General features: G+C 34.0%; 1 protein-coding gene across 1 annotated transcript in view; it reads right to left on the minus strand.

Moving 5' to 3' along the window:
* LOC111045301 (polyamine-transporting ATPase 13A2) overlaps positions 1-17203 on the minus strand; it is a 144538-nt gene that overhangs the window by 83134 nt on the left and 44201 nt on the right. The window contains exons 9-12 of the mRNA XM_039442055.1: positions 9029-9745; positions 8262-8450; positions 5752-5970; positions 3444-3518 (exon numbers count right to left, since the gene is read on the minus strand). Of these exons, the coding sequence (XP_039297989.1) occupies positions 3444-3518; positions 5752-5970; positions 8262-8450; positions 9029-9745 (1200 nt within the window). The remainder of the gene's footprint in view (positions 1-3443; positions 3519-5751; positions 5971-8261; positions 8451-9028; positions 9746-17203) is intronic.

The raw sequence follows: 17203 nt of genomic DNA on the forward strand, positions 1-17203 counted from the left end.
TCAGAGCTGAAAGAAATTAGAGCAGGGGTACCTCAAGGTAGTGTTCTTGGGCCAGTTCTCTATCTACTGTATACTAGCGATCTACCTGAGTTGGAAAATGATACAGTGGCTACATTTGCTGATGATACAGCTGTACTAACTCTGGGCGACAACAGTCAGGAATCTATGAGGAAACTTCAAGATGCTGCTGATGAAATCTCCAGTTGGGCTAAACTGTGGAAAATCAATGTAAATGAGACCAAGTCAGTCCAAGTCAACTTCACAAACAGAAAATGTGAGCGAATTCCCCTAGCCATCAATGGGAAACCTGTTCCATTTGCTAACGAGGCCAAATACCTAGGAATGACTCTGGATGCAAGGTAGCGTTGGAAAGCACATGTGAAGAAAAAGAGAGGAGAACTGGGAATAAGGTATAGAAAAATCTACTGGTTGATAGGCCGAAATTCTGCTCTTTCAACCTACAGCAAGATCCTCATATACAAGCAAATCTTGAAACCCATATGGATGTATGGAATCCAACTCTGGGGCTGTGCCAGCAAGAGCAATGTTGATGTAATTCAACGATTCCAGAACAAAGTTTTGAGGAACATCGTCGATGCTCCAAGATTCAGCCGGAACGTCGACATCCACAGAAACCTGGAGGTGGAGTTCGTTGCACAGAGATTGGGCGCTTTGCACGCAAGCATGGAGACAGGATCCAACGGGATGAAAATGAAGAAGTCGCTCAGCTACTTGACAACACACATATGCTGCGCAGATTGAAGCGGACCAAACCCTTCGAGTTGTGTGGTGCTGTGGAGTGGAAGTGTCAAAAGCAGAGCAGTGTTGATAGTGTGAATGTGTCTCTTTAATACATGATAGCTTATTTTATTACTATTATTATATATTGTCAATAATTTCAAGTTAGTTGCTAGAAGTAGTAGTCCTGGTGAGAACTACCTGTCTTATTAATATCTAACCCATTATTATATTAGGGAAAAATTGCTCATTGGTCTTTTTAGACCAGATTGCAGTAGAAATTGAAAAAAATCAATCATCTCCAATCTAATCGCCGCCGCTAGCCCGATGCCTGGAGGACATCATCTACCACCCCTTTGGACACCGGACTTAATGATGACAGATTCTAGATAAGTGCTTGATATCCCCCAATACAATATCAAATGTGACCCTGTAAATTTTGACGGATTAATTGATCTTTTCACGCAAAGAATGTTTTTGTAATAAGTTTTTTTTACTTACATTGTAAGAGCAGTCAACCGCATATTTATGTTCTCATTTAAACCCTCAAATCACTAGATTTAAGACTACATCATTGTCCAGATCGAAATTGGCGGACCTCAGGGTGTAGCACGCATTCAAACTAATGAGTCTTCTTCCACAGTGTTAATTGCCATTAGGAGAGCGGCTCAGCGGTAGCTATTCGAAGAATAGCGTATGTTGTTCATGAAGAATAATTTTTACATACTAGGGAATTGGTGTAGACGTTCCAAGATTAGTAATTGTGCTAAGAAGCAAAACTATTACAAAAGAATATTAAGGCTTTTAAGGTGCACCTTTTTGGTGCTGGAAAATATTCATAGAAGTATCAAGAAACATTCAAGAAAGTACATGTTCAAGGGTAATCACTGAAAAAACATGCAATACAGAAAGTGACACCACAGTTAAATGAAACTAAATAGTATTTACTGACCTAAAAATACTGATGATTCTAATTCAACATGAGAAATATGAGTTCATTAATTGAACCTCCACAATGCATGCAATCTGGAATATTAATTTAACATGATTGTAATGAACCATGCAAATTACATGCAGATACTACTATAACAGAGAAAAATATGTTAAATAACAAGATCATTTTTAAATAAAAGAGTTACTCTAGTTTTAGTCTGAACCTGATCAAGATGAAATCTGCTAGATTCTTATACATTGAATATAGATAATGGAATTATAGTTTTACCGTGAAATATATGGTTCAACATTATAGGATATGAACCATATTACACATTGCATTAAGATGGGTCTTTTAATTTTAGAGGGGTTTGCTATATTATTTTCATGAATTTAATATTGATAGTGATGCAGTTATTAATATACTGTATTTGAATCTGGACAGTGACATCAAATATGTGATAGCTATTAAATAGCCATTTCGTTAAAATAAATAAGAAGTATCGCAGATAATTCTAACCTCTTCGACAACTAACCTCTGTAACAACTGCTTCGTGATTTAAAGATAATATAACATTTGTTTCAATATTGATTTATTGATTTTATTGACTTTAAATAGCTCTTGCAAACCCGTATATCCAATGTAGGAATGATCTCAAGGCTTGGCTAACATGCGGGAAAATATAATATAGTTGCAAAAAATATATATGTATATGCTATGCCAGAATAAGATAAAAATTAAAAAACCTACTTCAAATAATAAAAAATCGAATGGAAAAAGCTTTCAAGAAATCCAGACATCAATACTAACTAGAATATCTATTTTATGCAATGATTCATACTTCTGACAGTTATTTTCTACAGTTGAGTAAAATAATCTGTTATCCAAACATGATCTTCTTGATGGTTGAATGTTGTGTTTTCACTGGAAAATATTAGTTCCTTCATGTCAAAATTTTAATATGTAAGGAATACAAGAAAACTTTATAATTATTAGCTGTAAAAAATTAGCAATTAGAGTTCCATAAGTGAAGCAGTAATTTCAATAATATTGGCAGATGGTGTTATCGAAATTGTAAATTGGAATTCAATTCCGTCAGATAGAATCAGAAGATAGATTTCAATTGGAATAAGTAGTGGTTGAGCTTGACTAATCTCATTTCGCTTAGAGGATGAATTTCAAGTGACAAAAATTTGACATAGATATAGTTTGTCTTTTTTGATTTGAAAATGGCTTCAATGTCCGAAATAATTTGAAAGGGTAATGAGATTTATATCGATATAGTTTGTATTTGAATGTTGCAAATACTGTATGCAAATGTTGTATTTAAATATGCATTTAACTGCGAATTGTTTAATGGAAAGAAAGATTAATTTACAAACTTCAAATTGTGCTCCTCAATATTCAAGTATAGGTTATCCTTTGTAGAAAAGGAAATGAACGCAATTCATAAAAAAGTTGACATTTATACTTTAATTTGTTCTCTAACAATAATAATACATTTTAAGCAGAAGAACAAGATCCTCACCGATTTATAATACTCTAATATTAAAACTTTTTTGTTTTTGGACAGATTCATCAATTTTTTTAATGTCTAAAATTATATTTACTTGCAAACCCTTTCAGTAGAAGAATTAATTTTAAACTTTTGGAAAGAAGTTGAATTGTTTACATTTGTGATAATACAAAACTCTTTGTTACACCAGATACACTTATAGCTACGTTAAATAATATCCTCATCAAGTAAATTTTCAAAAATATCAAAACTCACGCCACGTTTGGGTCGAACCACTGTGGGGGATAACAAATCAAATTTATGCGTGTCTTCAGCAGCTTCTTCAAGTTCCTGAAGAAATAAAAGAGTTAAAAAAACATTTAACTAAAAAAATGAAGAGAGTTAAGCAGCTTTTTCAAGTTTTTGAAGAAATAAAAGAGTTAAAAAAACATTCAACTAAAAAATAAAGAAAGTTAAGCGGCTCCTTCAAGTTCCTGAAAAAATAAGAGTTAAAAAAACATTTAACTGAAAAAATAACTGAGTTTATCAGTGATTGACAATGGTGTAACAACCGAAACCGGTCTTTCTAACTATCAATAAAATCTGCAGTTTTTGACAATTTCTTAGTTTGTTATTTAAAATTACGTGAATGAAAAATGAAGTCTTGAACTGTAATAGTCCAGAGTAAAATATGCTTTCTGACAATAATTTATATTCTGCTATGGAAAAACCAAGTAATTTTTCTTTCCAAATTTTATATCAGCATATGCAGAGGGGTCCAAAAACGTATACACTTTGACAGTGTATATCTTGATAACGCAATGTCACACTGTTTCAGACCTCCGTACGTAGCTTGAGCAACGTCTTTTGAAAGACGTATCTCCTAATGTTAATAAATGCATCAATTTCAAACCGCATTGCATCGCGACACATCGATGACGCTATATAATGAGTGTCTGCTCTGCCACGGTTTCTAGTATAGCCGTCGCTCCGTATCTTGGGCACCGCATGCGCTCTGAGCTCGACAACAGCTCAAACCAAACTGAGATAAAATACAAAAACAATGAAATAATATCTATCGGTGTGAACTGTTCATAGCTTTGAAATCGCTCAACCAAAGCTCAAAATGTAAAAAATACAACATCTTTCGGTGTAAACTGTTCATAGGTTCAAACTGTGATTCGTGATTTTTATAGCACCTACTTAGAGACTAATCAGCTATTCTATTTTAACTTGAATAGCAAAATTATTTGAGAGAATTACACTGAAAAGATCGAAGCCTTATCTGGATGATAATGAATTAATACTAACTCATCAATTTGAATTTCGAGATAAACAGTACAATAGATCAGGTGCACAGAATAAAATATATCACTAAAAATACCTTGGAGGAAGAGAAAGTTTGCTCCGCAGTTTTCCTTGGCGTAGCACAGGTTTTCTTACCAACAGGATACAGTCTGATACTGGAATCATCTTTCAAGACCGCTATTTCAGAATGAAGTTCCTCAAGGAAGTGTGCTGGGTCTCCTCTTGTAACTCCTCTACATTATATAACTCCTAGGTTAAAATAAAGGCAGCCTATCTATCTATCTACATATCTGATATACCTCAACCCGAAAATTTAACAGTAGCAACATTTGCTGATGACACAGAAGTTTTATCAATTGGTGAAACTGTTGAAGACTCTACAGAGAAATTGCAGATGGCAAATACAATGTTTGAACAAAGCACTGGCTTTCAAAATTGAAAGAAGCAGACTCAGTTTAACTTTATAACAGACTAGTAGAATATATCACCTTAATACTCAATTGGAATATTGTACCCTACTCCAAGACTGCAAAGGATCTAGGCATGACGCTGGATGCGTCAAAATAGAATAAAATACAACGATGATTAAAAAATATCTTTCGGAGTGAACTGATCATAGCTTGCTTAAAAAAAAGTGCTACATCGCCTGACGACGTCACACTCAAGCTATGCTAAAGCAGTCTGGAACGGCCTTGAAGTTGATGGTGGTCTGGAACGGGTTAACAGTTTCCATGCGGCTACTCATACCACACTATCTTTTGACAAAACATCAAACTACAATGCCAAATAATATTCATAGATGTACGTAATTTTGTTCAGTCTACGTTCACTGTCAATTAGTGTATAGATATTTTGGACCACTCTATAGTAGAAGACGTATAAATTTCAAGTGTTTGAAAAGCATCTTGGTATTTTTCAACTGATTCTCCAACATATTTATGTTTGTGAATCTCATTTTAAGAAAGTGATTCACTATCACTTTCCCGAGTGTTTCCAGAGAAGCAAAGTCACATTGGGCCTACAATGTTCAATTGAACTATTATAATTGAATGAAACAATGTTTATTTTGTCAGTTGCTACTTTTTGTGCAGTATTATACTAATCAACTTGTAAATGGTTGATAGTTGTTCAATATTATGCTATCAGCACAGATACAAGTTGTATAATAAAACTATCCTGGTAGAAAAAGTCAAACCTCTGGTTTTATTTCATAATTAACACTTCTAAAACAGTGTTGTGAGAATTAGTTAAAATAAAATATTTGAATTATACTGACCCATTTTGTAGCAATAAACATACTGGTGTCGAGAGGATCACCACATATTTTGTCATCAATGATTGTAAGTGAATGACAAGTAGCTAAACTGGCTAAAAGCTTTGACGTTTTTTCCAGAGTGGTGACATCTTTGATAACGTCATCTTCGCTTAGATTCTCAACACCTTTGCATTGAAGAACACCCCATAAATCCAAGCCTTCTTCAGTCAGTGTACCAGTCTGCAAATCCAATTAATTTCATATAAATATAAACACTGAACAAATACCTAAAACCTCTACATAAAACATGCTTTGAAATTTGAGAAAACTTCCAAGTAGAATAAAAACGGAGATTCTAGGACAGTGATACCTGGGACAACCTAAAATAACTTCCGGTCATGAACTAACCTAAGTTAATGACGTCACACCTTACTTCCAGGCGTGACATCATCTAACCTGATTTTTGACTTGGAAAAAATTTTTGACTTGAAGAAATGAATGGATGAGAAAAGAATGGAAAGAAAAATTTATAAAATAGGCTCTTCTCCACTCTGTACTTTGATAATGCCGGCAGCAGCACCAGTAGGCCAAGCATCAGTAGCCGAGATGCCCAACTCAGCGCCCCCAACTGGGAATTCATCTGGTCAATGCCACTCAGTCAGTGCATTATAGCAGTGCACAGTGTTATTGTGGTGTCAAGTGAGAAGCAATCAAAAGTGACCCTTTTGGAAAGAAAGGGTTAGTGTGACAAGGGTACAATTTGAGTACTTATTTTATTATTCAACCCAAAAGAGTTTTTAGATTTTAGATTTTCAAGAAGGAAAGACGCTTTTAGAATAACAGTTTACATAGTTGGACTATATTATTTGAATAAAAATTTTATCTGAGTAAGTAGTATTATTGCAGTTACAATAAGATTTCGCCAACTAATGCCTGAATGACTCTGAGAATTAACAAATTCAGGGATAATTTGTTAGTTCTGATGGATGTGTCAGTTCCAGGAAGCAAGGAGACAGTGGAAGTTTGATAGCCTATAGATATGGCTATTATTAGAGAAGAATATTACACAACTGCCAAGTAGGCCTACTCACTTGCCGATATTATATTATTAGAGAAGAATATTGCAGAACTTGTAAGTAGGCCTACTCACTTGCCGAATCTAGCAGAACTGGCAAGTACTCACTTACCGAATCTAGCGACAATCAACTCTTCCAACAGCAACAGTTGGCACATTGATGTGGAGAGGGGGACGGACGTTTTCTGGATGGAAAACTACCAGTCATTAGGCAACCAAATTGAGTTATCTATTGAGAGCATCATCAACCATATATTATAAAAAGTGAAGTTAGTTTCAGTTATTTTCTGGCATAATGATAGACCTCATTAATGAGGTAGCAAAATTTTGTTGTTAATCAAGTTCCCATGACTCCTTTAAAATAATTATAGATCTTCTACCCCCATTGGGCGGTTACATAGTGTTCCAAGACTATCTCTGCCTATATGGAGACAAAGACATCCACAGAAAGCAGGTAGTGTTTAGTATCAGGAAGCATAAAATTATGACTACAGTGCAGAAGAAAACAGCTCTTAGTAATGCTGATGAGAAAATATTGATGTAGGCAAGCCCCACATGGATACTAATCATGTGAACACAGTTGCCATTGGGTTGTTGAGGGCGATTCCACGTTGATAATCACATGTTCTTTTCATATTCATACTCATATGTTGAGATTTGATTGGGGAAAGTCTTCGTATTGATGGTGTATGTTTATTTTTCTTTTAATTCTTCAGTTGAGTTTACTTTTTCATTTACTTATAGCTTTTCTTTTCAGAAAGACTTTTTTCTTATTCTTTTGATATTTTGTATGGTGTTATACTGTATTATCCATAGTTCATTTGAAAGAGAGCAAATATGGGATGTCGTTCCTTGTGCTCTTGTGTGTATTTTGATAAATTATTTTCGAATGCAGATTAAGAGACAATCAAATGACATGGAAAAACAAAGGCAGATCAAAGTGTACTTCTCAACGTAAGATAATGTGAGATATTCATATAACATATTGGTAATTAGCTGTTGACCAATGAAGGTTGAGCTCTACTGTCATTGGCCGAGACTAGACAGACTTTGGAATACTTGGTACAACAATGAAAGTGAACAATTTTATGCATTTTGAAAGTTAGCATTGTAATACATGATGGAAAAAATCATAATACTTACAGTAGAGGTTATTTTTCTTTAGGGCTACTTTTGAATATAAATGAAAATATAAATCTGAGTATCCTTTTTTAATTATTTTGTCACGACATGTTTCGGCTACTAATGCCATTTCAATGGCATTAGTAGCCGAAACATGTCATGACAAAATAATTTGAAAAGTGTCCTCAGATTTGTATTTTTATTATTTACAGTAGATGGTATAGTGAGATCCACTTTAAACTGTCAACATTCCTTATAAATAGCATCAATGTTTCCTATTCCTGCAATGCTGACAGTACGAAGTGAACTGCACTGAATGCATGTCGTGTCTTACCTTATCGAAGCAAACGAGCTTAGTTTTGCCAGCAACTACGATTCGTGGATGAGAACTACAGAATATTTTAAATTTTTTCAATCTTGAAAGGGAATGCATAGAGACAGCTAGCATTGCTCCGGGCAAGGTTGGTGGAACAGTTATTGTCACGATGTCCATTGTACGTAGGAATAACGTTTCAAAACTGGACTGAAAAATACAAAGATTAATAGATACTCTATTAGCATTTGATTTTAATAACAAAATTATACATAGGCAGAATTTTATTTTTGCATTCTGACATTGGGTCATGAGAACTACAGAATATTTTTAATTTTTTCAATCTTGAAAGGGAATGCATAGAGACAGCTAGCATTGCTCCGGGCAAGGTTGGTGGAACAGTTATTGTCACGATGTCCATTGTACGTAGGAATAACGTTTAAAAACTGGACTGAAAAATACAAAGATTAATAGATACTCTATTAGCATTTGATTTTAATAACAAAATTATACATAGGCAGAATTTTATTTTTGCATTCTGACATTGGGTCGATTGAATAAAAACTTGAACCTAGTTAAAGACTAATAAGCTATTCTATTTTGACATAAATTGATAAGAATATTTTTTGTGAAGGTAAAACCCATTGGTTAAGCCTTCTATATTGGTCAAGGATTAAATAAAGATCATTTTTAGCATAAAAGGATACAGTATTCTGCCTTTGCACTTCCGATTGAACACTTTAGCACTATACTAATTCGTGTGGCTTTCTGCGTTGCAGTCTTCTTACTCCATGCACGTTGAGCAGCTGGATTGCTTCCACGTTCACATGTTGATGAAGTCTTTTCTCATGTTTTTCTGCAAATCTTTGGATTTCACTGATGACTGTCGCCACTCCCAGGTCGCGGTGGAGATCAGAGTTCCTGATGTACCAAGGAGCGTCTACACAACTTCTGAGTACTTTGTTCTGGAAGCGCTGGATGATGTCGATATTGGATGGTCGGATGCAGCCCCAGAGTTGAATTCCGTAAGTCCACACCGGCTTGAGAATCTGCTTGTAGAGAAGCAATTTGTTATAATTTGACAACTTTGATGTCCTCCCAAGTAACCAGTACATTTTCTTGAATTTTATGCCAAGTTGTTCTCTTTTCTTCTTCACATGCTCCTTCCATCTAAGCTTGGCATCCAGCGTCATGCCTAGATACTTTGCAGTGTTGGAGTAGGGTACAATATTCCCATTGAGTGGATACATTAAGGGGATATATTGAACTCTTCTGTTTGTAAAGTTGACTTGAACTGATTTTGCTTCATTCAATTTTATAAGCCAGTGTTTTGTCCAAACATTGATTCTGTTGACTGGCACCTGCAATTTCTCTGTAGAGACTTCAACAGTTTCACCAACTGATAAAACTGCTGTGTCATCAGCAAATGTTGCTACTGTTACGTTTTCGGGTTGAGGTATATCAGATACTAGCCCTGATTTCTCTGAGAGATGAAAAAGCATCATCTTGTTTTATCCTGAAATAACGGTCTTGAAGATATGATTTCAGTATCAGACTGTATTCTGTTGGTAAGAACTGGTTCATTTTGTAGCACAATCCTGAATGCCATACTTTGTCGAAAGCCTGTGCTACATCAAGGAAAATTGCAGAGCAAACTTTCTTTTCCTCCAATGTATTTTCAATAATATTTGTTATTCTGTGCACCTGATCTATTGTACTATGTTTATCTCGAAATCCGAATTGATGGGTTGGTATTAATCCATTATCGTCCAGATAAGGCTTTAATCTTTTCAGTAGAAGTTTCTCAAATAATTTTGATATTACTGGCAGTAGTGAAATTGGCCTATACGAGGTTACATCATGTGGTGGCTTTCCAGGTTTTGGTATCATGATGACATCGGCTACCTTCCAGAAACTTGGCACATATTTCAATCGAAATGAAGCGTTGAAGAGATGGCATAGCTTCACAATTGCTTTTTCTGGGAGCTCCTGTAGAATCTCTCCAGTTATTAAGTCGAAACCTGGCGTTTTCTTTCTGCTCAAACTTTTAATCTCATATTCTACCTCCCTTGGCGATGTTGGAGTGATAACTCCTGCTCCCAGATGATGAGGATTCTTATCTATAATTGTTTCCTCATGAGGTGAGAAAACCTTTTCCAGATGATCAGCAAACAAATCGGCTTTCTCTTTATTGCTCCTTGCCCAGCAATCTTGATTCTTCCTTATCGGTGTAACTTGTTCAAGAGGTCTCTTCAGTTTCCTGGTTGATCTCCATAATGAAAAATTTGTAGTAGACTCATTGGTTAACTCTTCTAAGTATTTATTGATATCATGTTGTTTTACATACTGTATCATCTTTCTCAGTTCATTAGTAATTCTATTAAGTTCTGTTTTAATTCTTGGATTTCTTGTTGATTGCCATGATCTTCTTGTTCTTCTTCTTTTTTCTATCAACTCTCTTACCGCTACAGGATAGCAATTACCTTTGAAAATCCTGCTTTGAAGTAGTGGTGTATTTTCCCAGGCACATTGTTGGATATTGATTACAAACTCCTGGACTTCAGTTTCTAGTTCATATAAAGTTTGCAGAGATGTGTTCAAGTCTATTTTAGAGTCTATCATATTTTTAAAAGTTTCTAAATCTGTGTACCTGTTGATGAGTCTAGGTGGCATTTCTTTTTTAACAGCTGCACTGTGCATTGTCAAAACTATTGGCGAATGGTCAGAGTTGAGATCAAATTTTTCTTCAACTTCAACACAGTTTGGTGAAATATTTTTTGTGATAAAAAATCTATCAGGTCTGGAATTTTTGTTTTGTCTGTTGGCCAGTAAGTTGGTTTCCTTGTTGAGTGAACATCGCAGTGGTATTCATTAACAGCCAGTAATAGCTCCTTTCCTTTAGTTGTGGTCAGTCGGGACCCCCATTGTGTATTAATTGAATTGAAGTCTCCTCCGATGATAAATTTCCCTGTGAAGTTGCTTAGGAAATCAATATATTCTATGTTCTTCAAATTAAATCGTGGTGGACAGTAGACGGCTCCAATTGTGATCGTACCAGATGGTCTACCGACAAGTTTGACTTTGATTGAAATCGACTGGAACTCCTGCAATTCTATCTTCTTGAACTCGTGATGGATTAGCTCTTCTCTTACAATAACCGCACTTCCGCCTCTAGCGCTGTTGTTGGGATGTATGACATGGTACGTTTTGTACCATCTAATTTTAAAGTAGGATTCTTTGATGAAATGAGTTTCGGAAATGAGACAGGCATCTATTTTATGCTCAATTAGAATTGCTAATAGATCATCTTTGTGCTGTAGTAATCCATTAGCATTCCAAGTCAAAATTTTGAATCTATTTTCCATGCTTCTTGTGAATGACTTCTGGAACTGAAATATTTTTCAGTTTTTCTAACCTACTTAAAATTGATTTATTCAGGCCTTCTTGCACAACTAGTTTCTCAAGAATCAATTTAAGTTGAGTTGTAATGCTCAGATCCAAATCTTTACTCAAGTTGTAATCTTGAAGACTTGACTTTTCGTTACTGTTGATAGGTACTTTATTTTTCAGCTTATCAGCATAACTCTGGTTCTCCTTAACTCTACTGTTATTTATTACAGCTCTCTGTGGCACAATAGGATCGTTTCTTTTGTTGACTGACGAAATAGATTTTATTGCTTTTTTCTTATTTCGAAGTGCCTGCAACTCTTGTGCTACAACACATCCTCTATAATTAGCAAGGTGCTCCATCCCACAATTGTAGCATTTAGGCTTAACTTCTTTACTCTTAGTACAGTTGATAGTGATGTGGGGACCAGCGCATTTCACGCACCTAGGCTCCTTCTGGCAGTATTATTTTTTTAGTGTGTCCCCAGGTTTGACAATTTTTACATTGCGGTAGAAATTTCGATTTTTTCAGGGGGACTACTTCAACCTTCATACCCATAATTACACATATTTCATAAATTCTATTTATGCTCTCTGTGTTTTCAAAAGTTAACATGAATATTGGGAGTGGTTCTTTTGTTTTCCATTTAAGAATGTTTACCACGTCCAAAATTTTAAATCCTTTTTCCTGAAGTTCCTCTTTTATTTCCTGTGGATTGCAAGTGCTGTGCAACTTCTTCACTATTACTCTAATGGGTCTCGTTTGCTTGTTTGCTTGTTTGTTTCAAACGAAGACCAATTCATTTTTTTGTCATTCAGCAATGATGTAGCTAGTCTATAATTATCCTCAGATTCAACGTTGAGTTTTAAGCTACCATTATTCAATAGTGTGATCTTATAAGTCTTTTATTTTTTCATTCAAAATCTTATACACTACTTGATAGTCTTGGATGTTGTAGAGCATTATTGGAGGAGGTCTCTTAACTTGTTTGATACTAGGAGTTTTTTTTTTTGTTCAGCATTCTCTTTTAGTTCAGTTTCTCTACGTGAACTCACTTTCTGCTCATTGGATGATTGTGTTGGAGGTGAGTCAGATTGTTCTCTCTTCCTCTTTCTTTGCTTTTGACGAATCCATTCTGTTTCAGTAGATAATTCTTTTTCATCGGTCTGATAATGTCCGTATTTTTTTCTTCATTCTTAGATTTAGTCTCTAACGCTGATAATCTAGTTTGAAGCTGTTCAAGTTGAATTTCAAGTTCAGAACTTATTTTTTCTGATTGCTGGAATTTTGTATTAGCTTCGTTCCAAGCTTTAAATAAAAATTTTTCGCATTCTGATTGAATTTTATCAGTTCGAACCTTGTAGGAGACAGGTTTATTTTCTTCAGTTATAGTAATAATAGTCGTATTATCGTCACCGTTCATAGTTACGATAGTTCAGTTCTCACAATAGAATTACCGATTCAGCACTCACCGAAGCAGCAATATCCGAACTCGGCTACAGTCATAGTTGCTGCCAATGCGCGCGCGCACGCACACACACACTCACTCACAATTCGGCAATGCCGTTTTCACTGACACAACAGTTTGATGGTATACTTTTAGAATAATTACATGAATTTCACAAAACACGTCTACTCGCTTCGGCTTCTGAAAGCTGACTGCGAAATATACTGATAAGTGATTTTCAAGACTTGGTTGCTAGCATTAGCTAGGCCTAGGTGGAACTAGAAATTTTCTGTCGTCCTAGCAACCGCTCAATGCATGTGGATAAAAATTGACATAGTAACAGCTGCTAGACCTAGTATTTGCTTGGGTATGATCACATGTACTAGTGCATGTAGTGAGATCATGCATGCCCAAGCGCGCAGATAAGAAACAAAATCTGGAAAGTCATAGGAACACTCACCGAATGCGTGCTCTCGCTGGTGGCGTTCAGTGTGAGCAGCTAAAGGCAAGTCACAACGTGTTTCCATGGCTCTTTCCAAATTTTGTTTCTCATCTGCGCGCTTGGGCATGCACGATCTCACATGCACTTGTGCCTAATAAACAATTATTCTATCATATATATATATATATGATATTCAGATTACCGTACCTCAGATTTGCTAGAGCTATGACTTGTGCCTAATAAACAATTATTCTATCATATATATATATATACTGTTTATTAGGCACAAGTCATAGCTCTAGCAAATCTGAGGTACGGTAATCTGAATATCATATATATATATATATACTGTTTATTAGGCACAAGTCATAGCTCTAGCAAATCTGAGGTACGGTAATCTGAATATCATATATATATATATACTGTTTATTAGGCACAAGTCATAGCTCTAGCAAATCTGAGGTACGGTAATCTGAATATCATATATATATATATATGATATTCAGATTACCGTACCTCAGATTTGCTAGAGCTATGACTTGTGCCTAATAAACAATTATTCTATCATATATATATATATATCTGAATATCATATATATATATATACTGTTTATTAGGCACAAGTCATAGCTCTAGCAAATCTGAGGTACGGTAATCTGAATATCATATATATATATATATGATATTCAGATTACCGTACCTCAGATTTGCTAGAGCTATGACTTGTGCCTAATAAACAATTATTCTATCATATATATATATATACTGTTTATTAGGCACAAGTCATAGCTCTAGCAAATCTGAGGTACGGTAATCTGAATATCATATATATATATATATGATATTCAGATTACCGTACCTCAGATTTGCTAGAGCTATGACTTGTGCCTAATAAACAATTATTCTATCATATATATATATATATGATATTCAGATTACCGTACCTCAGATTTGCTAGAGCTATGACTTGTGCCTAATAAACAATTATTCTATCATATATATATATATATGATATTCAGATTACCGTACCTCAGATTTGCTAGAGCTATGACTTGTGCCTAATAAACAATTATTCTATCATATATATATATATATCTATATATATATATATAATATATATATATATATCTGAATATCATATATATATATATATCTGAATATCATATATATATATATAGATATATATATATATACTGTTTATTAGGCACAAGTCATAGCTCTAGCAAATCTGAGGTACGGTAATCTGAATATCATATATATATATATAATATATATATATATATATTATATATATATATATATATATATATATATATATATATATATATATATATATGATATTCAGATTACCGTACCTCAGATTTGCTAGAGCTATGACTTGTGCCTAATAAACAATTATTCTATCATATATATATATATATATGATATTCAGATTTTATATATATATATATTATATATATATATATATATATCTATATATATATATATATAGATATATATATATATATATAATATATATATATATATATATATATATACTGTTTATTAGGCACAAAACTGAAAAGTCATATCTCTAGCAAATTTTTTTTTTTTTTTTTTTTTTTTTTTATTTTTATTTATTTATTTTTTTTTCAAGATTACGTCCTAAAGACTCCAGTCATGGAGTATAAGACAAGTCATGTTATTACATAATAATTCTAACACTAAGTAGTTCAACCTAGTTTAGGTTTGAAAGGAATTCTTGTACACTATAAAAAGCTCTATCAACTAAATATTTTTTAATTTGTTTTTTGAAAATCTTCAAATCATCATTACTTTTCAAGATTTGAGGTAGCTTGTTATAAAATTTCCTACCAATATAATCTGGTTTTTGTTCAAATAACCTACTATTGTGACCCATTATATGATAATCTGCTCTGTTTCGCGTATTATACTCATGAACATCTGAATTCTGGATCACACCACTCGTTTTCACATGCATTACAACTTCATATACATACAAAGATGGCACAGTTAATAGACCAAGCTTTTTAAATAAAGGCCTACAAGAGTCTAACCTATTCACTTTCTCTATACATCTGAGTGCCTTCTTTTGAATCTTAAACACCCTGTCCATATTTTGTTGAGATGAATTACCCCATACTAAAATAGCATACCTAATATGAGATAGTATAAGTCCATGGTAAGCAGTTAACAGTAGTTTTTTATCATTCAGCCTAGCAAGCTGCCGCAGGACAAATACTCCAGATGATATCTTATTACATATCCTCTCAATGTAAGGATGCCATGTTAATTTCCTGTCCAATAAAATTCCCAAGAATGCTACTTTCTCTTCTTGGTCTAATTCATTTTCCTCTACAAACACATTTATTTCTCTATCCTCTACTGAATTATATTTACTTTTGAATTGTAGGAATTGACATTTCTTACTATTTATTGTTAATTGCCTTTGCTTCAAGAATTGGACAATTGACTGTACTCCAGTAAAAGCATTTATTTCTAGACTATCTAATAAATAATTGTTAAAGATAAGCGATGTGTCATCAGCAAACAACAGAGCTCTGTGATCTTTTAACTCTTTTGGTAATTGGTTCACATACAACAGAAACAGTAAGGGACCCAGAATTGAGCCTTGAGGCACTCCAGCCTGGACCTCCAGTTTTTGAGATTTAATTTTTACTATTTCATTCCCATCCACCTTGGTAAGCTCAACACACTGGTTTCTACCTATGAGATATGATTCAAACCATTTTAGTTCTATACCATTCACACCTACAGTTTTTAGTATTTCCAATAATATTCTATGGTTCACACAATCAAAAGCTTTGGATAAATCAAGAAATATTGCGGCTGCCTTCTCACCTGAATCTATTATATCTATTAGTCTTTCAACAAGGGATACTATTGCAGTCTTAGTAGATTTCCTTTCTGGAACCCATGCTGTTCATCACATATGAAGTTAATTTCTTCCAGGTGCATCAATAGCCTATTTAAAACTACTCTTTCAAAAATTTTACTTATTACATTTAGAATACTAATGGGTCTATAATTTTCAACTCTTTCAGGATCACCGCTCTTGAAAATTGGCAAAATTTTTCCTTGTTTCAGATCATCAGGGAAAATACCCTGCTCTAGTGAAGTATTAAGGAGATGCAATAAAGGGTCCAGTAATTCATTTTCACATTCTTTTAAAATTTTGCTTGAGACCTCATCCATTCCTACTGTTTTTTTGTTATTCAAATTTTTTATTATTCTTGACAACTCATCTCTTGATAATGGATGAAATTTAAATACCTTTCCAATTGGCTCAGCATTTAATGTAGTTGTATTATAAGTATTAGTGTTCAGTGACTTTTGGAGATTATATGCAACCTGTTGATAATACTTATTGAAAAAGTTACAAATGTCTATACTATCATCCATATAAATTCCATGTTCATCGATTATCCTAGGGACATTAGTAACTGTATCTTTTTGAGCTGCTCTCCTATTTCTATTAATTACCTCCCAAACAGCAGAGTTAAAATTGGTACTAGTTGTTAATATTTCAGCTGTTTTCTTACACTTAGCTTTCCTCACTTTTTTTGCATAGTTTTTCTTTAGACATTTGTATTTGACTTCACTCGGAACATCCCTCATTAATTTAAATTCCTCATAAGCTTCCCTAACAATATTCCTTTGAGTAA

The sequence above is a fragment of the Nilaparvata lugens genome, chromosome X (genome assembly GCF_014356525.2).
Source record: "Nilaparvata lugens isolate BPH chromosome X, ASM1435652v1, whole genome shotgun sequence".
NCBI lineage: Eukaryota > Metazoa > Arthropoda > Insecta > Hemiptera > Delphacidae > Nilaparvata > Nilaparvata lugens.